General features: G+C 43.6%; 1 protein-coding gene across 3 annotated transcripts in view; it reads right to left on the bottom strand.

The window, feature by feature from the left end:
- AIMP1 (aminoacyl tRNA synthetase complex interacting multifunctional protein 1) overlaps window positions 1-27,815 on the bottom strand; it is a 123,882-nt gene that overhangs the window by 67,027 nt on the left and 29,040 nt on the right. For 2 of the 3 annotated variants that reach the window (XM_077278392.1, XM_077278384.1), the window contains 2 exons: window positions 5,479-5,612; window positions 4,532-4,645 (listed from right to left, as the gene is read on the bottom strand). In XM_077278392.1, the coding sequence (XP_077134507.1) occupies window positions 4,532-4,645; window positions 5,479-5,587 (223 nt within the window). In that variant the 5' untranslated portion in view covers window positions 5,588-5,612. Of the gene's footprint in view, window positions 1-4,531; window positions 4,646-5,478; window positions 5,613-16,911; window positions 17,042-27,815 lie in introns of those variants that run through there. The other variant, XM_077278399.1, reaches the window with a different exon arrangement.

Here is a 27,815-nt window from a genome sequence, read left to right as displayed (position 1 = left end):
AAAACTGGAGTGGTGAGGGGGACCGCCCCTTTAAATCCTGTAGGTTCCTGTCCAGATGGTGGGCGGATCCCCTCTCTCGTAGGGGTGCTGTCGTGGCGATAGGAAAAACATTTTTATCGAGGTTTTTATTGTTTCCATTTTGAATGACTGAATTTCCAGGAATTTGTTTAGACTCCTCAGATTTATAATTGTCCTGAAAGAACCGTCCGGTTTCTTCCTTAGGAACAGAGGAGAGTAATATCCTTGCCCTTTTTCTTGTAGGGGAACTTCCATGAGAACCCCTTTGCTTACTAGTCCCATGACTTCTTTTTCCAATGCTAGCTGTTCTTCCTCCGAAGACCTTAGCGATGTCGTCATAAAGAAGGGGAGAGGGGTTTTTTGGAATTTCAGCTTCAGTCCTGATTTTATTATATTCAAAACCCAAGGACTGCTGGTAATTTTCTCCCAGGCTGAGCGGAAAAGGGACAACCTTCCCCCCACCTGGGGCAAGCATTCATTGGGCAGGTTTTTTGTTGTCGTTAGGGTTTCTATTGAACATGAAACCCTTGTTTTTGTTTCGCTTGTCTTCCCACTTATCTTGATTTTTCCCCGGTTTCCTTCGAAAGAACCTCTTGCTCCGAAAGGGCCTCTTGTACGAAGGGAAACCAAGGGAGGGAAATGATTTCTTTTTATCACCCGCTTTCTCTAAGATATCATCTAGAGTGGGCCTGAATAGGAATTCTCCTTCACAGGGGATGGTACACAATTTAGACTTCGTCTGGAGATCTCCCGGCCAACATTTAAGCCAAAGGTATCGTCTAGCAGCATTGGAAAAAACCGCCACCCTAGCGGATAATTTGATTGAATCGGCTGAAGCATCTGCTAAGAAGGCAGCAGCCCCACGCATAACTGGTAAAGTATTTAAGATTGAGTCGCGAGATGATTTATTTTTGAGCTGGCTTTCTAATTGGTCTAACCATATCATTAGGGAGCGGGATGTACATGCGGCCGCGACTGCTGGTTTAAGGCCTCCACCAGCTGCCTCCCATGACCCTTTGAGGAAGGCATCGGCCTTCTTGTCCATCGGGTCTTTTAAGACCCCCATGTCCTCAAATGGAAGGGCATATTTTTTGGATACCTTAGCGATGGCAACATCTAACTTAGGCGCCTTATCCCAGAAGGAGCAAGATTGGTCATCGAATGGATATTTCCTTTTTGGCGTAAGTAGTGTCTTTCTTATAGGTTTTTTCCATTCTTTCTTAATTAAAGCCTGGATTTTTTCATTAAGGGGAAAGGCCATTCTCTTTTTTTGGTCGAGCCCCCATAACATTATGTCCTGAACTGATCTTTTGGGGTGAGGGTCTGTCAACCCCATAGTGCTCCTGACAGCCTTAACCAGACTGTCCGTTTCTTCTAAAGGAAAGCAACTACGACCTCCCGAGGAAGATGATGAAGACGAGGAGGAGGAAGAAGTAGAGGTGTCTGAATCCATATCTTCCCCTGAATCACCGGACTCAGGAGACGGAGATCTGTGCTTGGTCTTCCTCCGCTTTTTCCCCCCTTTAAGAGATTTAAAGGTCTCTTCTACCTGGACTTTGATCAGGTTTTTAAGGTCCGCTGCGAACCCGGGGAGGCCCTCTGACACTGTCTGTTGGATACAAACACTGCAAAGTCTCTTTTCCCACGAAGATGGAAGATCCTCTCTACACAGGGCACATATCTTATGTTTAGATTTGCCTGTGCTTTTCTTCCCCTATAGTAAGAAAACACAAAGATAGTCCCTCACTATCACTAACTTTCACGTAGATCACTTACCACCTTATGGACCCATAAATACCGGTTGGGGACGATCCATGTCTGTTATCGGTTTATCCCTAGAGCCGGACGTTATACTGGACTCCTTGCTGTGCAGCGATCCAGAACGCCCTTTGTCGGTATTGTCCTGGTGTCCCTTCTGGGGTCGTCGCTTCTGCTGCTGCTGCTGTGGCGGTGGAGATGCCCTGGACAGGGGAGATGCCTGTTCTGCGTCGCTCATGGCTGGTAAGCGCTGGCCGGTCTCCATTGGAAGCGTCTGCCCCCAGGTGTGCCTTCATTAAACAGCGGTGGATGGCGCCATTTTTATTTTTTCCTTTCTTTTTCCCGCGCATGCGCAGCTGCGGCGCGACATCGCGCAGCTGCGGCGCGACGTCGCGCACGAAATCTCGCGCCTGCGCAGTCTGCCTACAGCCCGCGCGTGCGCCAGGGTGGATAAAAATCAATGTTTTTTTAAAAAAATCAAAAAAATCGGATTTTTTTGATTTAAATCGGATTTTTTTCAATAAACTGCTTTTTGAGGAAAATATTTTACCATCCAAAGGTTCTTCCATCATGAGATAAAGCTGAGTTGTTTAACTCAGTAGAATAAAGGCTGTATATGTGTAACATTCACAATGCCATGCTCTTCCAGAGGTTTCTGTAGGATGCTGACTATCCAACAAGTTTGGGCATGTCAACTGAATGGAAAAAGAAACTAAACCAAAAGTGAAACCAAGCTAGAAGTGTGGAATTAAAGGGGCAGTATGAACAAAATGTGGAGGCTATTAATAGTTTATACAATTAAGACATGCTGCTTTTAAACACCTACCTATTGCCATATAGTAAAACAAAAAAGATTTTTACTTACTTTGGGGTCCCCCCCTCACCCTGGCGTTAGATCGTTGCCCCTAGTTTCGTCCGTGTAACTATGGGCGCACATGCGCACTGCTCTCACTTCTCATTTTAATCGTGATTTATATTAAAAAAAAACCTTTTGATTTAAATCAGTGATTTAAATCATGATTAAAATCATGATTTAAATCGATCCGATTTAAATAGAAAAAAATCTTTTGATTTAAATCGTGATTTAAATCATGATTTAAATCGGCGTGATTTAAATCAATCCACCCTGGCGTGCGCTGAAGAGAGAACCCCGGCGCGCGTGCGCGGTACCGCAGCCAGCCGCGCATGCGCAGAGTCCCCGCGCTGCTTACATTTCGAGGAATCTCGCGCGTGCGCAGACGGGATCAAGATGGCGCCGCGCATCACCGCATGTTTTTGCTGGATTCCCGGAACCCCCGGGAACTACAGCCCGCAGACTTACGCAGGAGGAGCAAGATGTTGGCTCCTATCCACAGAGGGACCCCCCTTGGATACCGCTGCTGCTGGTGAGTCTTACCTAGAGAGGTGGCCGTGATTCAGCCACCTCTCTCCGCGCACCCTAGAGGCCCACTAGCCCCAGCGGTGGCGCTTCGGGTCACCACACCAGCCGAGGCAGGGGGGCCCCCGCTGCCTCAATCGAGCTGATTGGCCCCGGAATTCCCACGACGAGTCTTCTTCTTAATAACAGCACCACGGAGGTGAATCTGTAGGTCTCCCATCAAGGACAAGAAACCAACTGATGCAGGAGAGAGGTACCGCCTTTTCATCTGTAGGTTTCCTGTCCTTGGTGGGCGGATCCCCTCTCTCCGTGGTGCCGTCATGGGCGTCAGAGAAAAATCCGCGCAGAAACGCTGCAGATTTCAAAGAAGTGCTAGTCGCTTCTTTTATGAAGTTCTGCACCGTTTCTGCACCCCTCCATGATAAAAATCCGCACTGGTAAAATCTGCACAAAAACTGCGCAGAAACTGCATAAAAACTGCACAGAAACTACGCAAAATCTGCAACAAAAACGCACAAAAACTGCATCAAATCTGCACCTGCGTTTTCTGCCAGGAGATGCAGATTTAGTGCAGAAAATTCTGCACCACATTTCCTACGTGTGCACATAGCCTTAATGTCTGTTCTGTTCCTGATCTAAGGATCTGGGCTTTTAGATGAATCTGTGCTTCACTTTATGTACATGCTCATTAGTGACCGGGGCTGTGGAGTCATACTGGAGATGAATCTGTGCTGCACTTTATGTACAGGCTCAGTAGTGAGGCAGCGCTGCGGAGTCATAGTGGAGATGAATCTGTGTTGCACTTTATGTACATGCTCAGTAGTGACCAGTGCTGTGGAGTCATAGTGGAGATGAATCTGTGCTGTAATTTACGTACATGCTCAGTAGTGACCAGTACTGTGGAGTCATAGTGGAGATGAATCTGTGCTGCACTTTATGTACATGCTCAGTAGTGACCAGTGCTGTGGAGGTGGAGATGAATCTGTGTTGCACTTTATGTACGGGCTCAGTAGTAACCAGTGCTGTGGAGTCATAGTGGAGATGAATCTGTACTGCACTTTATGTACATGCTCAGTAGTGAGGCAGTGTTGTGCAGTCGGAAGTCAGGGAAATTAAGGAGTCGGAGTAAGAGTTTTGGCTTACAAACTCCACAGCCCTGCCATATTTTACAAAAATCGTCAATTAGGATCTATTCACATGGTAATTCATAAATATATTGCTGTAGGCCCCTCCAGATCTCCCTGGATCCTCCTCATAAACATTACTGAGGTGAGAAAGATTTTGGCCTCGTGTAACAGAAATCATCATGTGACACATCAGAAATGTATACCAATGCAATGAATACAAATGAGAGTACAATGGATGCAGCAATCTTACCTCCGTTATTTATCTCTGTTTTCACTAGTTGTTCTTTCAAGGCTTCAATCTCTTTCTTCAGCTTTGCATTTTCAACACGCAGCTTCTTCTCCTCCCGCAGAGAAGCTTGCAAAACTGAAGTTAAAATATTACAATTTATAATCATAGATACATATAGTTTCTTAGGATGAAAAAAACTTAGGTTCATCAAGTTAAATCATTCTTCACCATTGCCACCAGAATCGGCAATTCTGATAACCTGCCCTGACAAACTATTAACCATGAAGGCCTATTCACAGAAAAAATGTACAGCAAAGAGACTCAGATTATAGATAGTTCTATCCTGAAAGTGCATGACAACTAAGTGTTTCCCATCACTGGGGAGTGAGAAATAATGGTGCAATGCTATTTAACCAGGTATATACACACGTCAGGAGAATTCTTCCTAACTCAGGCTTTCATGGCTGAGACAGGCAGAGCTCCATCTATGACAACTAGAAGTGGAGCTCCAGAAACAGATGGGCATGTGCTTCCATAACCCTGGAGCTATGCTGCTTCTGTAACACCCAATACACACAGTACATTTTTATTCTCAAATACTTTGTGCAGTTAAAATTTTTAATGACATATTTCCTATGCAATCCCTGAGTTATGAAAACAGTGTAGCTCAGCTATCTCTGTGGCCGCTTCTGCAGTGTTGGGAGCATGCATGGAGATATTTTCTGGGTTCATATTCCGCCAGGACAACATCTGCAAGGAGTCTGTATGTTCTCCCCATGTTTGTGTGGGTTTCCTCCGGGTACTCCGGTTTTCTCCCACGCTCCAAAGACATACTGATAGGGAATTAAGACTGCGCCCCATTGGGGACAGTGATGAGAATGTCTGTAAAGCGCTGCGGAATTAATGGCGCTATATACGGTAAGTAAAATAAAATTAGCATTTTTCAGAACAGCATTAATATTTCATACTTGCTTTCTCTTTCAGGAGAGCGACTTGCTGCTTGAGGTATTCTATCACTTGATCAGCTTCGGAGGCCCTCTGTTCTAGCTTGTTCAACACTGGATTGCTGGAAGCCATCTTGGTTATGGACCTGACAAAGAACCTACAACCACAAAAAGAGAAATAAATAAAATGGCATTTTATGACACAAGCATACAGTGCAAATCATCAATGAAAAACACAATAGGCACCATTAAAAGGAAACAAAAATATTCGGGGCCAGCAGTCCATTTCTAGTCATATTGGCTATTATTTCTTACTAGATGGAGGCCCGATGCTATCGCATCGGGAGGGTGGTGACGTCCCGATGGGGGCAGGCTTTGCAGCACTGAGCATCTCTCGTCCCCAAGCGCTCACCCACCTATCCACTCTCTCTTTCCAATATGTGCCGAGTTCTCCTGTCTGTGCTCTCTCCTCTGTCCTGTCTCTGCCGTGTACTGTCTCTATCCTTCCTGTGTGCGGTCTCTCATGTTCGCTCTTCTTTGACCTGTCTACCCCATGTGCTCTCTCCCTTGTCTTCTCTCTCTCTCCTGTTCCTGTGCAGTCTTTTTTTCTCTCGTTTGAGCGGTCTACCCCCAGTGTATTCTCTGTTTCCCGTGTGCACTCGCCCCTCCTCCTGTGGTAAAATGAAAACAAAGTAGGTAAAAAATAACTCGGTCTGATTTACTGCGCCTGCGCAGTGAATCATTTTCCTACAGCTGCCCGGCGGGGAGGGTGCCCCGGTGGTCTGGGTCAGAGCAGGGGCCGGGATCCCAGCAGCGGTCGGGATCCCAGCGGTGGGGAGAGGTCCTTGCGGAGTGGGGTTCTTGCGATGGGGGAGTCCCAGCAGCGGGGGTCCGACAATGACCCGCTGGTGGTACTGCGCAAGGGCCTGGTACCACCAGCAGGTGCCATATTGGAATACCCATCACTTGGGTATTCCAATGAGGCGGTCAGCATACTTCTGGTGCGGCGCGGCGGATTGTGGGATTCAAGGACATCCAGACGGAAGTGGACAGACAATTTAAGGTAATTATACAAATAGATTTATTTTTTATGCTTTGATTATATAGCGCTATCATATGCCGCAGCCGTAAGAGACATTATAATCACTGCCCCAAATGGGACTCACAATCTAAGTTCCATATCTGTAAGTCTTTAGAATTGCTCAACAATATATATAGTCTTTGGATAGGACAAAACGGTGTTTCTTTAGTTGAGCTTTCATTAACACCTAACTCACGTACACGTTGAACACCAAGTCTATTCCCCCTTCCACCATGACCTCGCTTTTCACCACTCATATTGTATGTACCCTTCCCCTCTTGTAACCTTAGGCCCACACCTGCCAGTCACCTGTCACTAAATGAACAATCACTATTTATTTTCTTAGGTGTAACCGTGTTGTTCAGGCACACTATCTAATTGATTTTTAAGAGGAAATGTGGCCTTCTGATTTGTCAATGCAACACAGTTTTTTTCAAAACGATTTGTATAAGCAAACTGGGCCTCCTGGCTGCACCCCAATATTAGGCTTAAAAGATTTTTAGTTTCAACGGTTTTTATTTCAGAAAACATCTTTTAACATGAGACTCAAAAATCGTAAGAATCAAGGATCCCCTCGCAGGGGGAAATATATAACAGGTTCATAAGCAGTGGAGTACATTACAATATACTTGATAGTATAAACTTAATTGCAGGTATCTGATATACAACAGTCTTAATTTAGTCATATTCAGATTAGTGCAGAAATCCAAACGTTAGGGCACTGATATATGTTAAATGGCGAGGGACATTGTCCTGGAAAAATTGTCATCATTGTGCGCTTGGATCCAGGGATCCCAGATGCTCTGGAACGTATCAATAGCATCAGATTTAGTGGTCTCGATTTTCTCGTAGAGCATTAGTAGGTCTATCCGTCTCCTCACTTGTATAAATGACAATGTATTTTTTTTCCATTGACTTGCGATATGATTTCTGGTGGCCATAGTAATAAAATCAATTAGACGACAAGTTCTGTTATCAGCATGAACCGGTCTGTCTCCCAAGAGTAAGACTGTCGGTGACAGAAGCAGTTCTTTTTTTAGAACTGTGTTGATTAACTTTACCACATCTTTCCAAAGAGACTTCACTATTGGACACGTCCACCAAATGTAGAGTGTATCGCCCTCATCCGTGCATCCTCTAAAGCATTTGTTAGGGATTGTATGATAAATGTTTTGTAAAAAGCTAGGAACGTAGTGTATTCTATGGAATAGTTTAAGAGATGTCTGGGTTAATGAGATTTGGTGACTTCCTTTTAATATATTATCATAACATTTAAACCATCTTTGAGGTGTGAGGGTAACTCGTAAGTCATTCTCCCATTGTTCCATGACCTTAAGTTTTGAGTCATTTCTGCGGTGAATTGAATGTAGAATATAGAACCTAGTTAATTTGTTTTGTTTCCACCAAGTATGATTTTTAAAAGCCACACCGGGAGGAAACATGGGATTGTCAAATAATTCTAAAAGTGGTGAGGGTTGGGATTGGAATGAAAATTGGAATCTATTAGCTCTCCAGATACGTAATGAATGGGATGTATAAGGTGAATGTAAATCCTTTGGCAGTGGTCCCGTGGCCCAGATTAGACTCTCCAAGGAGTAGGGCGCTATATGGGAGCTTCCTATCTGAGACCAGATGAGTGCATGTTGCTCAGCAGTCACTGCTGCTAGTAGAGCTGCTTTGTTGTATAGGGAAAAATTCGGTAAGGAGACTCCTCCTTGTCGTTTGTGTCTAAATAGAATCTGTTGGGAAATGCGTGATTTTTTTATTGTTTCAAATGAAACTTAATATTTGTAAATTTATTGTTTTGAGTGTCAGTGAAGGTAATGGAATTGGTAGGGAGCGAAATAGATATAAAAATTGGGGTAATGTTACCATTTTTATTGAGTGAATTCTGAATAAAAAGGAGAGCGATGGGGTGGACCAATGTGATAAAGCTTGTGTGAACCTTTGTAATAGAGATAGGCCTAAAGATTTTTAAGTGGAAATGTGGCCTTCTGATTTCCCGCTGAAACAGTTTTATGACAAACGATTTGGATAAGCAAATTAGGCCTTCTGGGTGCACCCCAATATTAAGCCTAACGATTTTTAAGAGGAAATCGGGCCCTCTGATATCTCACAGTTTTATCACAAAAGATTTGGATTAGCAAATGGGACCTCCTGAGACTGCAACACAGTTTTTCTTGCACAATTTCACACAGGACAGGATCCGATCTAGCTAACTGACAAATTCATTTGCAAAACTAGCAAGAGTAGCTTCTCTGCACTGTGACACTGAGAAAATGGTGCCAGCAGAACAAGATGTCCACTCATTATACAGCACCACTATCATAGCCAAAGTAATAAAATCACTAGTGGAAACGCAATGATTTACCGAACTGTGACCGAATCTTGCCAACTTTGAGTAAAAATGCATGTGAATCCAAACACGAATCTGAATGTGCTATGTTCGTGCCGAATTTGAGACTGGCGAACGTTTTCCGAACAAGTTTACTCCTCTCTAATTATTATAGTTCATAACGTTACAAATGTGAAGATATCAAGTTACATTTATGTAATACATGGGAAAATGCTTTTGTGAATATTTACTACCAGCCATATGTCTATATTATTCTTTATTCACAGTGGAATTCTAGGAGTCATCATTTTTATTTTTTGTCATCAAAATAGCTGTATGAGAGCTGATTTATACCGGATGAGCTGTATTTGTCAGTGGCACCATTTTGGGGCATACAAAACTTACCAACTAACTTTTATGAACTCTTTATAAGGAGAAATAGAGAAAAAAAAACAGCAGTCTGTCTTTCATTTGTTGCACATATAAAAGTGGTAATTTTATTCTGTGGTCAACATAATTATAGAGATACCACATTTATGTAGTTCTGTGTTTTATTATTAATATGCAATAAATATGTGATTTAATAATAATTTTTATTTATTTAGCGCCAACATATTCCGCAGCACTTCACAATTAAGCAGGGACATGTACAGACAATAAAGTCAATACAATGTAACACATTTCATCTGTTACAGTAGGAGTGAGAGTTTGAAAAAAACTAAATAGTTTTTGTGTTGAGATATTCTAAGAGCCACAAATGTTATAATTTTCCATGAGGGCTTATTTCTTGTGTGTGAGAAGGTGAAGCTTTAATTGGTACACTGTTATATACAAGCACTTGACCTCTCTTTAGCACACTTTTTGGTAGGCAAAATGAACAAAAAACAGCTATTATGGATTCCATTTAGTGATGACCATACGTGCTCGGGTGTTATCCCAGCATCTGGGAGTGCTCGTATATTATGTTCCAGCCCTTCCACCCCACCCGTGTGATTTGCAGCTGATAGACAGCCTCCACACATGTAGGGATTCCCTAACAGGCAATTCCCAGGTGTCAATGAGGACTACCAGCCGCAGATCATGCAGCCACAGGGGCTGGAACATAATATACCAGCACGCCAGATGAACATGCCAAGATAAGGCGTTATCCGAGCACGTTCGCTCATCGCTAATTCCGTTCCTCTTTTTTTTAACACTGTTCACCATTAAGTGTAAGTGATATGTTAATTTTACTCTGCAGGTTGATATAATTATGATGATACCAAATAGAATTAGGGTTCCTTTATTATCCTTTACTACTTTTGCACGCAAGAAAAAAAAAATCACTTACGGTAAATAATATTTTAGTGCCATATTCTGAAACCCATAACTTTTATGTTTTCTGTATACAGAATGGCACAAGAGATTATTTTCACTTATGAAGGTGGGGAGAATAAAGATCATTTTCCCCCACTGAATTCAGCTGCGTGCAGACGCCGAACAGCATAATAACGCTATGCATGTCTGCAGGTTAATAGCGTTATTTCTGGTGACAGCTTCCACACTCTTGTATACCTGGGGTTACTAGGTGTGACAGGTTACAGCAGATTGTTCCAAAAAGTGGACAGTTCGAATCAATGTACCAATTCAGCTTTCAAAGCGGGGCAATATGGAGAGCCTCCGGGCTCTAGTTCCAGTAGTCAGCTGCCAGTGAACACTAGACAGATGGCAAACACTACAGACCTCTTACACATTAAAGGTACCGTTACACTAAAGGTACCGTCACACTAAACGATATCGCTAGCGATCCGTGACGTTGCAGCGTCCTGGCTAGCGATATCGTTTAGTTTGACACGCAGCAGCGATCAGGATCCTGCTGTGATGTCGCTGGTCGCTGAATAAAGTTCAGAACTTTATTTGGTCGTCCGATCGCCGTGTATCGTTGTGTTTGACAGCAAAAGCAACGATACCAGCGATGTTTTACACTGGTAACCAGGGTAAATATCGGGTTACTAAGCGCAGGGCCGCGCTTAGTAACCCAATGTTTACCCTGGTTACCAGCGTAAAATGTAAAAAAAACAAACAGTACATACTCACATGCGTCCCCCGGCGTCCGCTTCCCACACTGACTGAGCGCCGCAAAGTGAAAGTGAAACCACAGCACAGCGGTGACGTCACCGCTGTGCCTTGCTACTGCCGGCGCTCAGTCATTGCAGGAAGCGGACGCCGGGGGACGCATGTAAGTATGTACTGTTTGTTTTTTTTACTTTTACGCTGGTAACCAGGGTAAACATCGGGTTACTAAGCGCGGCCCTGCGCTTAGCAACCCGATGTTTACCCTGGTTACCCAGGGACCTCGGCATCGTTGGTCGCTGGAGAGCGGTCTGTGTGACAGCTCTCCAGCGATCAAACAGCGACGCTGCAGCGATCGGCATCGTTGTCGCTATCGCTGCAGCGTCGCTTAGTGTGACGGTACCTTAAGCGACGCTCCAGCGATACAGACAACGATCCGACCTAAACTAGATCGCTGGAGCGTCGCTGTTAGGTCGCTGTAGAGACGTCAAACACAGCAGCTCCAGAACGATGCAGGAGCGATCCAGTGACGTAACGGCGACTCACTTATCGTTCACGCTCCATGAAGAAACATCGTTGGCATCGTTGCTTTTGCTGTCAAACATGACGATACACGCCGACCTGACGACCAAATAAAGTTCTGGACTTCTAGCTCCGACCAGCGATATAACAGCGGGATCCAGATCGCTGCTGCGTGTCAAACTCAACGAGATCGCTATCCAGGACGCTGCAACGTCACGGATCGTTGTCGTTCTCGTTGGAAAGTTGTTTAGTGTGAAGGTACCTTAACACTAGACAGTCCCAAGAGGGCTTCATCTCCTTTCCATACCCCAGAGAAAACTGTACAAAGACACTTGCTTGTGTCCCACCACTGGAAAACAGAGGGGACGAAATCTAGATTACAGTTGTGACTATCACACCCATCAAAAAAACAAACAAAAAAAACCAAGGATTAAACCAGTGGGGATAAAGGTACCTTCACACTAAACGATATCGCTAGCGATCCGTGACGTTGCAGCGTCCTGGCTAGCGATATCGTTTAGTTTGACACGCAGCAGCGATCAGGATCCTGCTGTGATATCGCTGGTCGTTGAACAAAGTTCAGAACTTTATTTGGTCGTCAGATCGGTGTGTATCGTCGTGTTTGACACCAAAAGCAACGATACCAGCGATGTTTTACACTGGTAACCAGGGTAAACATCGGGTTACTAAGCGCAGGGCCGCGCTTAGTAACCCGATGTTTACCCTGGTTACCAGTGTAAAATGTAAAAAAAACAAACAGTACATACTCACCTTCGCGTCCCCCAGCGTCCGCTTCCCACACTGACTGAGCGTCGTAAAGTGAAAGTGAAAGTACAGCACAGCGGTGACGTCACCGCTCTGCTGTTAGGGCCGGCGCTCAGTCAGTGCATTTTACGCTGGTAACCAGGGTAAACATCGGGTTACTAAGCGCGGCCCTGCGCTTAGTAACCCGATGTTTACCCTGGTTACCCGGGGACCTCGGCATCGTTGGTCGCTGGAGAGCGGTCTGTGTGACAGCTCTCCAGCGATCAAACAGCGACGCTGCAGCGATCGGCATCGTTGTCGCTATCGCTGCAGCGTCGCTTAATGTGAAGGTACCTTTACACAAGAAAAGCCCTAACAAAACAAACAGACTTGAATTTATTGCCAGATTGTCTAGAAAGGTCTAGAACCACAAAGAAGGGGAGCGTGGACCATAGGGGAACATCAGCAGATGACTGGTGTAACAGCTACAGCGAATGCCAAACGGCTAAATAATTTTATAATCAGACTTTCATGCTATGTTCTAGTAGTGAATTAAGATGTGTATACATGCTTTAAACTAGTTAAAGGGAACCGTCAGCAGGACTGTGCACAGTAACCTACAGACACTGTAACGTCGGCGCCGTTATACTGATTACAATGATACCTGGGTTGATGAAATCCATCTTGTGGTTGTTGTTTAATCTTTATATTCAGTTTTGTGATATTGTGATGGTGTATGTGGTGCTCTGATTATATATTCATAATGCAGACTGCTGACAGGTCACTGATCCCTCACTGACCTGCCCCCTAGTTTACATAAGGAATACCTAACATACTGAAGAGAGATAAAAAACGCTTCTTCAGGCAGGTTGCAACATAATCGCAAGGTTAGTGTGGCAATAATACATTTTCTTGATGTTATCCAGCAAGTGGAAAAAAAATAAACAATTTATAAATGGCGCCCGCCACACCTGCGCAGTAGCAGCTAATGGTGTCCATAACTGTGATCCAATAGCTGCTACTGCGCATGCGCTGGCGGTGCCATCTTACTGGAGAAGAAAAAAAAATTCCTCCTCCAAGATGGCACCGCAGTAGCAGCTATCTGGTCACAGCTAGACACCGATTGCTGGTACTGCACAGGCGCAGCGGGTGCCATTTTCAAACTGTTCTTTATTTTTCTTCCCCTAGCTGGATCAAGAAAATGTATTATTGCTACACTAAACATGCGATTATGTTGCAGAGCTGGTGCCACGGCTGGTATCTGCCTGCAGAAGCATTTTTTGTCTCTTTCTTCAGTATGTTAGGTATTCATTATGCAAACTAGGGGGCAGGTCAGTGAGGGAGCAGTGACCTGTCAGGAGTCTGCATTATGACTATATAATCAGAGCACACAGGGCAGCAATCAGGGCATTACTGCCCTTACTGCAGTATGGGGCCCGACGACCAGCAGCACACAGGGGGCCCCCAGCAGAGTTCCGCCTCTTGTGCTTCTGCTCATTGGGCCCCATCGTGCAGTAATGTGCTGTGCGCTGCAGGCCTGTGGCACACACATCGGCGCCAGGGGCCCAGGAGCTTTCTCGGAGCTGTGCACGGCCGTCTAACCTTTTCTCACGCAGTGGTGCCGCAAGTGAGAGCACCAATAAGCTAATGAACGCCGGTGAACTCTCGCGGCAACTGTCAGTGTATCACTGGAGGCCAGGTAGAGCGGTTGTGACTGTTCTGCACGTGAGATCTTCGTGGGACACTCGTTATTAAATGGACTACGGTGGACAGGGAGTACATGTTGGTTTATTATTCTTGATTGCTTGCAGGAGACGCAGGCGTCGGGGATTAGGTGTTTGGGAAGTATGTATATTGTATGTAATTATGTGAATGTTTTTATTTTTTTTTTTCACACAGGTGCTGGATGATGGGACTACTCTCCTATCATCGGCTCATGTTGTCAATGTTATATGTGACTGCAGACATAGCCGGATGGGAGTAGTAGTCCCATCAGAAGATGCCTGGGTACACACACACACAGACACCCGCAGATAGATGCAGACACTGGCAGACAGATGCACAAACACCCGCAGACAGACACCCCCCCATAGATAGATGCAGACAGACACACACACCTGCAGATAGACGCATACACAAACACCTGAAGACAGACACGCACATATTCTCCGCCCCCACACATTCTCCACTCCTCCTTCTGACATTTCCTTTCTGCAGCGTTTTTGGAACGCAAATCCACAGCAAATGCGCTAACCTTTTTACACCTGCGGTTTGGCTGCGGATTTGACTGACCCAATGTAAGTCAATGGGTGCAGAAACGCTGCAGATCCGCAAAAAGAATTGACATGCTGTGGAAAATAAAACGCTGTGAATCAGGACGCATGTGCATACCAATGCTGGATTCCCATTGATTAGCATTGCTTGAGCAATCCTTTGGGGATTTGGTGCAATTCCACGCAGAAAAAACGCTGTGGATCTGCAACAAATCTGCAACGTGTGCACATAGCCTTAAAGATCACAGAGGCTACTACATGATTGAGTAAATAAATAACACCATGAAGACCAAGGAGATCTCTAAACAAGTCAGGGACAAAGTTGTTGAGAAGTACAAGTCAGGGTCGAGTTACAAAAAAAATATCCCGATCTCTGATGATCCCTTGGAGCACCATCAAATCCATTATAATCAAATGGAAAGAACATGGTACCACCACAAAACTGCCAAGAGAGGGCTGCCCACCAAAACTTTCAGCCCAGGCAAGGAGGGCAGTGATCAGAGAGGCAGCACAGAGACCAAAGGTAAACCTGAAGGAGCTGCAGTGTTCCCAAGCAGACTGTAGTATCTGTCCATATGACCACAATAAGCCGTTCACTCCATAGAGGTGGCCTTTATGGAAGAGTGAGAGGAAAAAAGCCTTTACTTACACACAATCCCAGTTAGACTGCTCTCACCCAGCCAAATCAGTACCCCAAAGCACAGTGTCTGCAAATTGAGATTCTGGTTTGGCTTTTATCATCCTAAGTCATGTGAACAGGCTCGATAAAGGATCAATATTAACTTTTAGGATTGCTACTTCCAATAGGTGGCACTAGAGTTCTAGTCCTCTTACTTTCTGAAGAGACAATTTGCAGATTTACTTTCACACAAATATTGTAAGGCTCGTTTTGACTTTGCCAAAAGACATGGGAGACTCTCCAAATGCCAAAGCAACGCAGCTCATCACCCCAAAAACACCATCAGTGAAACATGGTGGTGACCTAATCATGCTGTGGGGATGTTTTTCGCAGACAGTGACATGGAAAATGTTCCGATTCGAGGGGAACATGGATGGTGCAAAATATAGGGATATTCTTGAGCAGAACCTGTTTCGATCCATCAGTGATTTGAGACTGAGACAGAGGTTCCCCTTCCAACAAGACAAAGACCCAAAGCACACTGCTAAAGCAACACTCAAGTGGTTTAAGGGAAAACGTGTAGATGTTTTGGACTGGCCTAAGCAAAGTCCAGACCTTAATCCAATTGAGAATCTGTGGTCAGACTGAAGATTCCTGTTCACTAAAGGAAACCATCTAACTTGAAGGAGCCAGAGCAGTTTTGTCTTGAGGAATGAGCAAAAATCCTAGTAACAAGACGTGGAAAGCTCAGAGACTTATCCAATGCTACTAGCAGCTGTAATTGCTGAAAAGGAGGCTCTACAAAGTACTGGCGTTAAGGGGGTGAGCAGTTATGCACACTGAAGTTTTCAGTTATTTTTTCGTATTAGTTGTTTGCTTCACAATAAAAGAAAACCAAATGTTCACAGTTGTAGGCATGTTCTTTACATGAACTGATGAAAGCCCTCAAAAAAAAAAAAAGTGAAATTCTAGGTTGTAAGATAGCAAAGCATGAAAACTGCCAAGGGGGGAGGATAGGGGGTTGAATACTTTTGCAAGCCATTATACTTCTCTGTACGATTTATGCAAAGTTTGTTGTAAGTACAGTTCCCTCTAACACCTGATAGCAACTATTTAATTCACACTATATATTATGTATACGTATGTGTGTGTACATGAATATAAATGCTGTATATTGAGCTGTGGATAAGGCACAAATGTCAACATACACAGTATATATATTTTTATTTCTATTTTTACTTAAAAATGGATTGGACAGCTAATCTCTGAGCCTAATCTTTTCTCAGTGGTAAAGTATTAACTGAGCTCATACATTCCTCAACTTGTAGGAATGTTATCTTATCAGCATTTTGTCAAGTGAGGGAAGCATAATCACACATAGACAGCAGAAAGCAAATGTCAAACTGCAATACACAAAAACAATAATCAGTTTACAAAACCCCCCTAAATATTGGTGTAGCAGCGGTAGTTCTAGATTCTGTACACAAGTGATTCAAGCTGTGCCATGGTACACATCCACTACTCAACAGTATGGTATGGAAGCACAAGAGATAAAATCTTAACCCCAAACCTCCTCCTTGGTGTGAACCAACGCATAGATCATTTTAACGTCCATACATAATACACAAAAAACGAGGCTTGCTTACATTGTGCACACAAACCAGGTTGTCGGAGAACGTCACTCAACAGCCACCAAGCAAAGAGGGCCCTTAAATGACACTGAAATGTCAAGAATGGACAAGGCCAAGCTCCTATCACAAGACTACTTGATAGTGTTGCCCCCATTTACGAAAGTTTACAAACAAGTTTTATAAAAAAAAATATACAATACCTTATATTTGATGCAGAGAAAGAATAACGTGAGACTACATAAGAGTCAGACTTAGTCCGTCTGTGGTAAGAAGCAACTGGCCCCTGTCACTCAAGGAATGGCATTCCTCAGCGAGCTCCCACCTCCCCGCAGCATGGGCGCCCAGGCCTAGCGCTCCTGTGAAACACGAGAGGTCACACAAGGGGGTGGATGGCATGGAACCTTAAGGAACCGTTTATTTGACTTCAACACATTTTAGGTGACATTTTCATCAGAGTTCATCAGCGTCAAAAATGCTGCTAATATTGTAAAGTCTTCATACACTGCACCATGTATGGGGGTCAGTCGGGTTCTTGTTTTTCAAATTACATCATGTTTTGAATATAAATCCTAAAATTTCTCTATAGGAAAAAATATATGTTACAAAACAGAAACGCTTGTAAGAAATGCCATTGGCGTGCATGATGAAAGCTAGCCTAACATACATCACTTACAATATAAAAAGAAAGCCGCACAACCCCCAAATGTGTGCCCGCATACGTTCCCATATCACAAATACAGAATGAACCCAAAGCCCAATAATCCTACACACCAACGGCGTGTGATGTGCTGGGCAGACTGGCATTCAGCATCGCCCACACCTGTCCATCACAAAATAGACCAGGCAAAGGAGGACAGCTGCACTGAGGCCAAGGGGGCCAAGCAATCAAACACTGGGGTCATTTCACTTGGTCCCAGGCCAAATCGAACAAATCACCGGCCCAAAATAAACCGGCCACTAGTCACTAACTCAGCTGCTGGGAACCAAGTGTGACAAAGCCAGGCACTATGCCTGAAAACACACTCTGCCTGGTGGGGATAATGAAAAACACACAATTCTCACATGTGTGATACAGAAACCTGTCAGCAGGATTGTGGGGAGTAATCTACAGACAGTGTGACGTGTCAGGTCGGTGCAGTTATACTGATTCAAATGATACCTTGGATGATGATATCCGTCAAAATACCATCATGACCAAAGGTATTTTCGTTTTCATTTTTTACTCCCCTTTTCCCAGAGCCATAACTTTGTATTTTTTGGTCAATATGGCCATGTGAGGGCTTGTTTTTTGAGGGAACAGTTCTACTTTTGAACGGCACCATTGGTTTTACCATGTTGTGTACTAGACACGGGAAAAAAATTCCAAGTGTGATGATATTGGAAAAAAAATGCAATCCCACACTCGTTTTTGTTTTTGATTTTTTTACCATATTCACTAAATGCTAAAACTGACCTGCCATGATGATTCTCCACGTCATTACGAGTTCATAGACACCAAACATATCTAGGTTCATTTTTAATCTAAGTGGTGGAAAAAAAATATAGCGCCACTTTACGATACCCGCAGCGTCTCCATTTTTCGTGATCTCGGGTTAGGTGAGGGCTTATTCTTTGAACGCCGAGCTGAAGTATTTAATGATACCATTTTGGTGCAGATACGATCTTTTGTTATTGCATTTTAATGCAATGTTGCGGCGACCAAAAAAAGTAATTCTGGGGTTTTGACTTTTTTTTCATTATGTCATTTATCAATTGGGTTATTTTTTTTTTTTTATAATGATAGATCGGCCGATTCTGCGATACCAAATATGTGCATGGTTGAATTTTTTAATTGTTTCATTTTGAATGGGGCGTAAGGGGATGAGTTGAACCTTATTTTTTTTAATGTTTTAAAAAACTTTTTTTTAACTTTTGGCATGCCTCAATAGTATCCATGTGGTGCTCTGATTAGGTATTCATAATGCAGACTGCAGACAGGTCACTGATCCCTCACTGACCTGACCCCTAGTTTACATAGTGATTATTATATGTATTTAAAAAAAAAAAGCGAACTCTGCTTCAGGAAAATGGCCGCCGCGATCTCATCTGCGCACGCGAGGCATCCCGCGGCCATTTTCCTGAAGCCCCGGGCAGCAGAGCACTCGATCTGCGCACGCGCGGCCACAGGAAGATGGCCGCCCCCACCGATCACCAGGGGAATAGCGCAGATCGTGCTCTTTTCCCTCCCCTGTGCAGTGAATTCTGGACTTGGGCATGTGCAAACCACTACGCCACCAACGGAAAACTAAGCAAGATCTGGGGGAAGACACCACGCCCATCTGACCAGACCAGCCTGATTGACAGGCGAAAACGGCTACTTTGGTAACGTATTTTGGCAGCATAGGTGGGGAATCGGGGTCCACAAAATACACTGTTGTAATGCACAGCTCAGGCCCTATTTAACAGTATTTTTATCTCATACGGAAAAAACGCGGTGACAGGTTCCCTTTAAGTCAAAACTGAAAATAAAGATTAAACAACCGCAAGATGGATTTCATCACCCAGGTATCATTGTAATCAGTATAACGGCGCCAACATGACACTGTGTGTAGGTTACTATGCACAGTCCTGCTGACAGGTTCCCTTTAGTGTCTGCACATACACAGGGAGCAGAGATCTCACTGTCCCACCTGTAATTAATTATTTGCTGCACCTTTTGCAATTAAAGCTTACATCAACTCATTTGAGCGTCAGGGTCTGCTATTGTTTATGCTATTAATTTCTGCCACTGAGCACCTATATCTAGTCAACCAGTGGGCCTGCCATTTTTCCTCTATAACACATCCGTTGACATGCTGCACAAGACACCTGACCGCCTGCAGCGGTCCAGCAGCTTGTGGAACAGTTGCGTCACCATTTCCTTCTCTGCGCAAACCATGGTGCAGCTTGTACTAGATCCAGGTGGGTGCCAGAAAGTGTAACGGAGTTGTTTTTTTTTTTTGTTTTTTTTTACATATCTGGTTCCCCTTTAAAATTTTCCCTGAAAGTGTAACCGTTGTTTTAATTTTTATTCCATATATCAATAGTACACATGAAAATAAGAAACTGAAATCCTATCAGACAAAGCTGCTACTTTCTCTACCAGAACTGATCAGTCATTATCAGAATTTTGAGTTTGGAAGTAAAATCTGCATTCAGTAAAGACATTCCCAATACTGAGATAGAATGAATGATGTATCACTTAGTTTATTGGGTGCAGACGTTGTGACACGATCAGAGTTTTTAGATGTAGCAGTGCTGAGAAGCGATCCCCACCACATTACAACTTTCTGTGAACATGGTCTATGGACTGTAAGCTGCTTATCAGAAGAGGGGGCGGAGTCGGACAACTGCTTACATGTGCACCAGTCTGGCAGCGATAATTCCCAGGTTATAAAACCTTCATTGTTTGCTACACATCATTGAAATCTGTGTTACAGCCCCTCTCTCCTGCAGTCTTCAGATTATATAGCAAAAACCTGCTGACAGATTCCCTTGAAAGAGTGAGACTGCTGGGGGAGATAAAGTTTAATTCCTACCAGCAATGGTGCTCTATGTGTGCAGTCACACAATGTCAGAACGATATTAAACTGCAGATTATAGCGTTAGTTTACATGACATAAAAGATTGGATCTCAGATATGAAGGTATCATTTTTATACAACCTTCTAGGAACTGCATGCCCATGATGGCTTAGGAGGGATGATCCTACTAGCAGATACCCATAAATGTCACCCTGTCCAATGCTCACAGATGATATGAAGGGAATGTAGGGCGATCCACATACACATTAGATGGTCAGCAAGATGCAGAATACCTCACCATGGAAAAAAAACTAGTTTTTGTAAAATGAATACAAAGACCATGCACTCCAAAACAGTTTAAATCATATTAATAACTCCTATTAATAACCCCACATATACATTCTTTAACCCCTTAGTGACAGAGCCAATTTGGTACTTAATGACCGAGCTAATTTTTACAATTCTGACCACTGTCACTTTATGAGGTTATAACTCTGGAACACTTTAACGGATCCCGCTGATTCTGAGATCGTTTTTTCGTTACATATTGTACTTCATGTTAGTGGTAACATTTCTTCTATATTACTTGCGATTATTTATGAAAAAAACGGAAATATGGCGAAAATTTTTAACATTTTGCAATTTTCAAAATTTGTATTTTTATGCCGTTAAATCACAGAGATATGTTACGAAAAATAGTTAATAAATAACATTTCCCATATGTCTACTTTATATCAGCACAATTTTGGAAACAAAATTTTTTTTTGTTAGGGAGTTATAAGGGTTAAAAGTTGACCAGCAATTTCTCATTTTTACGACACCATTTTTTTTTTTAGGGACCACATCACATTTGAAGTCATTTTGAGGGGTCTATATGATAGAAAATAACCAAGTGTGACACCATTCTAAAAACTGCACCCCTCTCAAAACCACATTCAAGAAGTTAATTAACCCTTTACGTGCTTCACAGGAACTGAAACAATGTGGAAGGAAAAAATGAACATTTAACTTTTTTTTTGCAAACATTTTACTTCAGAACCATTTTTTTTTTATTTTCACAAGTGTAAAAACAGAAATTTAACCATAAATTTTGTTGTGCAATTTCTCCTGAATACGCCAATACCCCATATGTGGGGGTAAACCACTGTTTGGGCGCACAGCAGAGCTTGGAAGTGAAGGAGCGCCGTTTGACTTTTTCAATGCAGAATTGGCTGGAATTGAGATTGGATGCCATGTCACGTTTAGAGAGCCCCTAATGTGCCTAAACAGTGAAAACCCCCCACAAGTGACACCATTTTGGAAACTAGACCCCTTAAAGAACTTATCTAGATGTGTGGTGAGCACTTTGAACTCCCAAGTGCTTCACAGAAGTTTATAACGTAGAGCAGTGAAAATAAAAAATTGCATTTGTTTACACAAAAATGATCTTTTCGCCCACAAATTCTTATTTTTACAAGGGTAACAGGAGAAATTAGACCACAAAAGTTGTTGTCCAATTTGTCCTGAGTACGTCGATACCCCATATGTGGGGGTAAACCACTGTTTGGGCGCACCGCAGAGCTTGGAATATAAGGAGTGCCGTTTTACTTTTTCAATGTAGAATTGGCTGGAATTGAGGTCGGACGTCATGTCGCGTTTGGAGAGCCCCTGATGTGCCTAAACAGTGGAAACCCCCCACAAGTGACACCATTTTGGAAACTAGACCACTTAAGGAACTTATCTAGATGTGTGGTCAGCACTTTGAACCCCCAAGTGCTTCACAGAAGTTTATAACGTAGAGCCGTGAAAATAAAAGATTGCATTTTTTCTACAAAAATGATCTTTTTGTCCCCAAATTTTTATTTTCACAAGGGTAACAGGAGAAATTAGACCACAAAAGTTGTTGGGCAATTTCTCCTGAGTAGGTCGATACCCCATATGTGGGGGTAAACCACTGTCTGGGCGCACCGCAGAGCTTGGAAGAGAAGGAGTGCCGTTTTACTTTTTCAATGTAGAATTGGCTGGAATTGAGATCGGACGCCATGTCGCGTTTGGAGAGCCCCTGATGTGCCTAAACAGTGGAAACCCCCCACAAGTGATACCATTTTGGAAACTAGACCCCTTAAGGAACTTATCTAGATGTGTGGTGAGCACTTTGAACTCCCAAGTGCTTCACAGAAGTTTATAACGTAGAGCTGTGAAAATAAAAAATTGCATTTGTTTACACAAAAATGATCTTTTCGCCCACAAATTCTTATTTTCACAAGGGTAACAGGAGAAATTAGACCACAAAAGTTGTTGTCCAATTTGTCCTGAGTACGTTGATACCCCATATGTGGGGGTAAACCACTGTTTGGGCGCACCGCAGAGCTTGGAATATAAGGAGTGCAATTTTACTTTTTCAATGTAGAATTGGCTAAAATTGAGGTCGGACGTCATGTCGCGTTTGGAGAGCCCCTGATGTGCCTAAACAGTAGAAACCCCCCAAAAGTGACCCCATTCTGGAAACTAGAACCCCCAAGGAACTTATCTAGATATGTGGTGAGAACTTTAAATGCCCAAGTGCTTCACAGAAGTTTATAGTGCAGAGTCGTGAAAATAAAAAATATTTTTTTTTCCACAAAAAATATTTTTTAGCCCCCAATTTTTTTATTTTCACAAGGGTAACAAGAGAAATTGGACCAAAAGAAGTTGTTGTCCAATTTGTCCTGAGTATGCTGGTACCCCATATGTTGGGGTAAACCACTGTTTGGGTGCACGGCAGAGCTTGGAAGGGAAGGAGCGCCGTTTTGGAATGCAGACTTTGATAGAATGGTCTGCGGGCATTATGTTGCGTTTGCAGAGCCCCTGATGTACCTAAACAGTAGAAACCCCCCACAAGTGACCCCATTCTGGAAACTAGACCCCCCAAGGAACTTATCTAGATGTGTGGTGAGAACTTTGAATGCCCAAGAGCTTCACAGAAGTTTATAATGCAGAGTCGTGAAAATAAAAAAGATTTTTGTTCCACAAACAAGATTTTTTAGGCCCCAAGCTTTTATTTTCACAAGGGTAACAGGAGAAATTGGACCCCAAAAGTTGTTGTCCAATTTATCCCGAGTACGCTGATGCCCCATATGTGGTGGTAAACCACTGTTTGGGTGCACGGCAGAGCTCAGAAGGGAGGGAGCACCATTTGACTTTTTGAGCGCAAAATTGGCTGTCGTTTTTGGAGACCCCCTGATGTACCTAAACAGTGGAAACCCCCCAATTCTAACTCCAACCCTAACCCCAGCAAACCCCTAACCCTAATCCCAACCCAATCCATAATCCTAATCACAACCCTAACGATAATCACAACCCTAACCCCAAAACAACCGTAATCTTAATCCTAACCATAACCCTAATCAAAACCCTAAATCCAACACACCCCTAATCTCAACCCTAACCTCAAACCTAACCCTAATCCCAATACACCCCTAACCCTAATCCCAACCCTAACCTTAACCCTAATCCCAAACCTAACCCTAATCCCAAAAGTAACCCTAATGCCAACCCTAACCCCAACCCTAATCCAAACCCTAATCCCAACTCTAACCCTAACTTTAGCCCCAACCCTAGCCCTAACTTTAGCCCCAACCCTAGCCCTAACTTTAGCCCCAACCCTAGCCCTAACCCTAACTTTAGCCCCAACCCTAACCCTAGCCCTAATTTTAGCCCCAACCCTAGCCCTAACCCTAACTTTAGCCCTACCCCTAAATTTGGCCCAACCCTAACCCTAAATTTAACCCTAACCCTAACTTTAGCCCCAACCCTAAGGCTACTTTCACACTTGCGTCATGTGGCATCCGTCGCAATCCATCGCTTTGGACAAAAAACGGATCCTGCAAATGTGCCCGCAGGATGCCTTTTTTGCCCATAGACTTGTATTGCCGACGGATGGCCACACGTCGCGTCCATCGTGCACTGGATCCGTTGTGTTTTGGCAGACCGTCGTCACAAAAAAAAAGTTCAATATAACCTTTTTTTTGTACGTCGTGTCCGCCATTTCCGCTCATGCGTGGCCGTAACTCTGCCCCCTCCTCCCCAGGACATAGACTGGGCAGCGGACGCATTGAAAAACTGCATCCGCTGCCCACGTTGTGCACAATTTTCACAATGTGCGTCGGTACGTCCGGCCGACGCATTGCAACGAAAGAAGCCTAACCCTAGCCCTAAATTTAGCGCCAACCCTAACCCTAAATTAGCCCCAACCATAACCCTAATTTTAGCCCCAACTCCTCTCTCCTGCCGTCTGGCAGATGGCAGCAGAGAGCGGGCGCACTGCGCATGCGCCCGCCATTTTCTTTCCATAGGAAGAAGCCGGCGGGCAGGAGGGGACGCAGGAGGACCCAGGGACACCGGTAAGTATAGCAGGGTCCCCGAATCCCCCTATTTCTCTGTCCTCTGATGTGCAATCACATCAGAGGACAGAGAATTACCGATCGCTTTTTCTTGTTAATTACCGGCGATCGCAAAACAGGGGTCGGTAAGAACCGACCCCGATCATATTCTTTGGGGTCCCGGCTACCCCCGGCAGCCGAGACCCCAAAGATCCTCCGGGTACCGGTATAGGGGGGGCTATCGGGGACCCCATTTCTCTGTCCTCTGATGTGCGATCACATCGGAGGACAGAGAAATTAAAAGGGAGATAGCATTTTTTTTTTGCGATCGCCGGTAAACGGTTAATTACCGGCGATCGCAACTCGGGGGTCGGTAAAAAAACCCCGAATCATGTTCTCTGGGGTCTCGGCTACCCCCGGCAACCGAGACCCCAGAGAAAATCCAACTCTGGGGGGCGCTATTCACTTTTTCCACAGCGCCGTTAATTAATGGCGCTGTGGTTTTAGTACCCTTAGCGGCCGCCGTTAAAAGGCGTATCGGCGGTCGTTAAGGGGTTAAGATGATCGAGATCCTGAACTGTAGCTTTGTGATAAAAAAAAGACTATATGCAGGACTGCAGAGGTAAACGTTTTAAGATCTGAGCTGAACCACAAAGAAACAAATTTAGGACAATTCACCGAGCAATAAATTTTATTTGGTACACCTGATTTCCGAGAAATCTTTTCCAAGAAATGTTCTAACATCTGCAGTTGTTACAGAGTGCAATAAAAGATATTCTTCACATGTTTGCCATACATTTTATTATGGTATAAATTATGCCTCATACTTTAGTCCTCAGAACCCATTACCGGAAAACATGAATAAGAACCTATTACAGAAACAATTGCACATAATGATTGTTGGAAGGTGGATCATAGAAAACAATGTTTGTCTGAGGGTTGCCAGCTATGAACAGGGCTCTACTCGAAATAAGCGCATGGAAGCCATCACTCATCTTGAAGGAAAGCACTACAGTTTTCAAAAAGTTTTCTGCGTCATTGTTTTTAGATCTTTTAGTCAGATGTTTCTATGGTTGCTCAAATACAATTATCAAGTTTATAAGAAGGCTCAATAATTACAATGTTGACCCCTATTTTTCAAGACTTTTGTTTTTTTTTGCAATGTATTGCCCAACAGCTGGATATCAGCTTCTGGGTCAAATTCTGATGACAACACACCATAACATAGCAGGAATTACAAACCAACAATCTGCCTCTTCGCCAACCTCCCTATGGGAAGCCAATAAAGCAGTGTTGAGAGGCTGCTTTATTCAAGAAGCCTCTCCCAAAAAGTAAGAAAGAAGTAATAGAGTGGCTAATCTGGAGGGGAGAGTGTGGCTAATCTGGAGGGGAGAGTGTTAATCTTAGAGTCTCAGATGAAGAGCTCACCCACCCCAACAACATATCGAGAACTCCTACACGCTCGCACCGAACTCGACCTTTGTCTTTCTGAAAATGCGGGTCATGCCATTCGATGGTCACAACAACGCTTTTATGCTCTCAACAATAAAAATAATTCCAATCTGGCTCGCCGCTTAAAGTGTTAACCATTTCCCCACCCTCCCATACGTTTATGTACATCTTCTGGCACATCATCGAACCCACAAAAGATTACTCATAAATTTCGACGTAAACTTGAACAATTATACAATGAACCTACCACTGATAACGCAGAGAAGCTAGATACCTTCCTAAATTCCATTCCTCTTCCAATTCTAACCCAAATCTGGTTGAGCTCCTTGATCAAACCATCACTCCTATTGAAATAGAGTTAGCTAGCCAACAACTGAAACCTAACAAAAAAACAGGTGCGGACGGATTTACAGCTCTCTATTACAAAAAATTCACGCCTGTTCTAATCCCTCGCTAACTATTTTAATTACTTAAGAGAAGGCAATAAACCGGGGACTGCCTCTTTAATGGCAGCAATATCTATCACACCAAAACCAAATTCTGTCCATTTACTATGGTCTAATTATAGACCAATATCCCTCATTAATATAGACCTTAAGATTTTAGCAAAAATTCTTTCTCAAACCCTAAACTCCAGCCTTGGATCCTTAATACACAAAGATCAGGTTGGTTTTGTCCCCTGTAGACAGGCCTCGGATAATATACGTAGAGTCTCCCATTTACTGCACCTCTGCAAGCAACATGGCCTAGCGGGTATGTTTTTGATATCTGGATGTTAAAAAGGCTTTTGATTCTGTTTCTTGGCCGTATCGGTTTGCAGTCTTGCAAAAATGGAAGTTCCCGAACAACTTTCTTTCATGGGTCCGAGCTCTCTATAGCTCCCCTTCAGCTTACGTTCACTATAATGGCTTCTCTTCAGCGCTTTTTCCAATCAGGAGAGGTACTCGCCAGGGTTGCCCATTGTCACCCCTTTTATTCATTCTCGCAATGGAACAGCTATCCATCTCCGTCACAATGCAAGTGTTCAGGGCTTAGATATTGCATCAACACCCCATAAACTTTTTATGTTTGTAGATGATATCCTACTTCTCCTCTCAGACATCCCTACCAGCTGTGCTTCAATCTTTAAATAACTTTAAATAAATTTCTGGCTTGCAAATAAATCAAACAAAATTGTATGCCATGAATATTTCTCTCCCCCCCGACATTATCCCACAACTACAACAAAATGTACCTTTTCAGTGGGCCACCAGCCACCTAGATTACTTAGGAGTGAAATTGACAACTAATCTGACCTCTCTCTTTTCAGCTAACAACCCCAAAATGCTCAGCAAAATCCGCTCGTTACTTCAAGAATGGGGAAAATGACTAAATTCCTGTCCCTTCACATTACCTAAAAATGGCCCAACGACTAATTAACACTTTTATTTGGAAAGGTGGTCTCCATAGGGTTAATAGAGCTACCCTTTATCGACATTGCCTAAAATGAGGCCTGGGAGTTCCTAACCTTTCCAAGTACTATCAAGCAGCCCAACTAGCCCAGCTAACTTTATATCATGCATATTCAGAACCTCCCCTGTGGCTTTCACTGGAAGCTCCTGAATGCCACCCGGTAACCCTCGATGCTTTATTATGGACCCTTCCAGCTCATCGTAAACATATCTCAAACCCCATCATGACACACTCCCTTAAAAGTTGGGACTCACTAAACTACTCCTCAAGTTTGATTTGACTATTCTTACCTCTATTTCCTCTATGGGGTAATCCCCAG

This window comes from Ranitomeya variabilis, chromosome 1, assembly GCF_051348905.1.
Source record: "Ranitomeya variabilis isolate aRanVar5 chromosome 1, aRanVar5.hap1, whole genome shotgun sequence".
Classification (NCBI taxonomy): Eukaryota; Metazoa; Chordata; class Amphibia; order Anura; family Dendrobatidae; genus Ranitomeya; species Ranitomeya variabilis.
The sequence above is the reverse complement of the archived record's forward strand: the minus strand, read 5'-3'. Positions and strand labels throughout refer to the sequence as shown.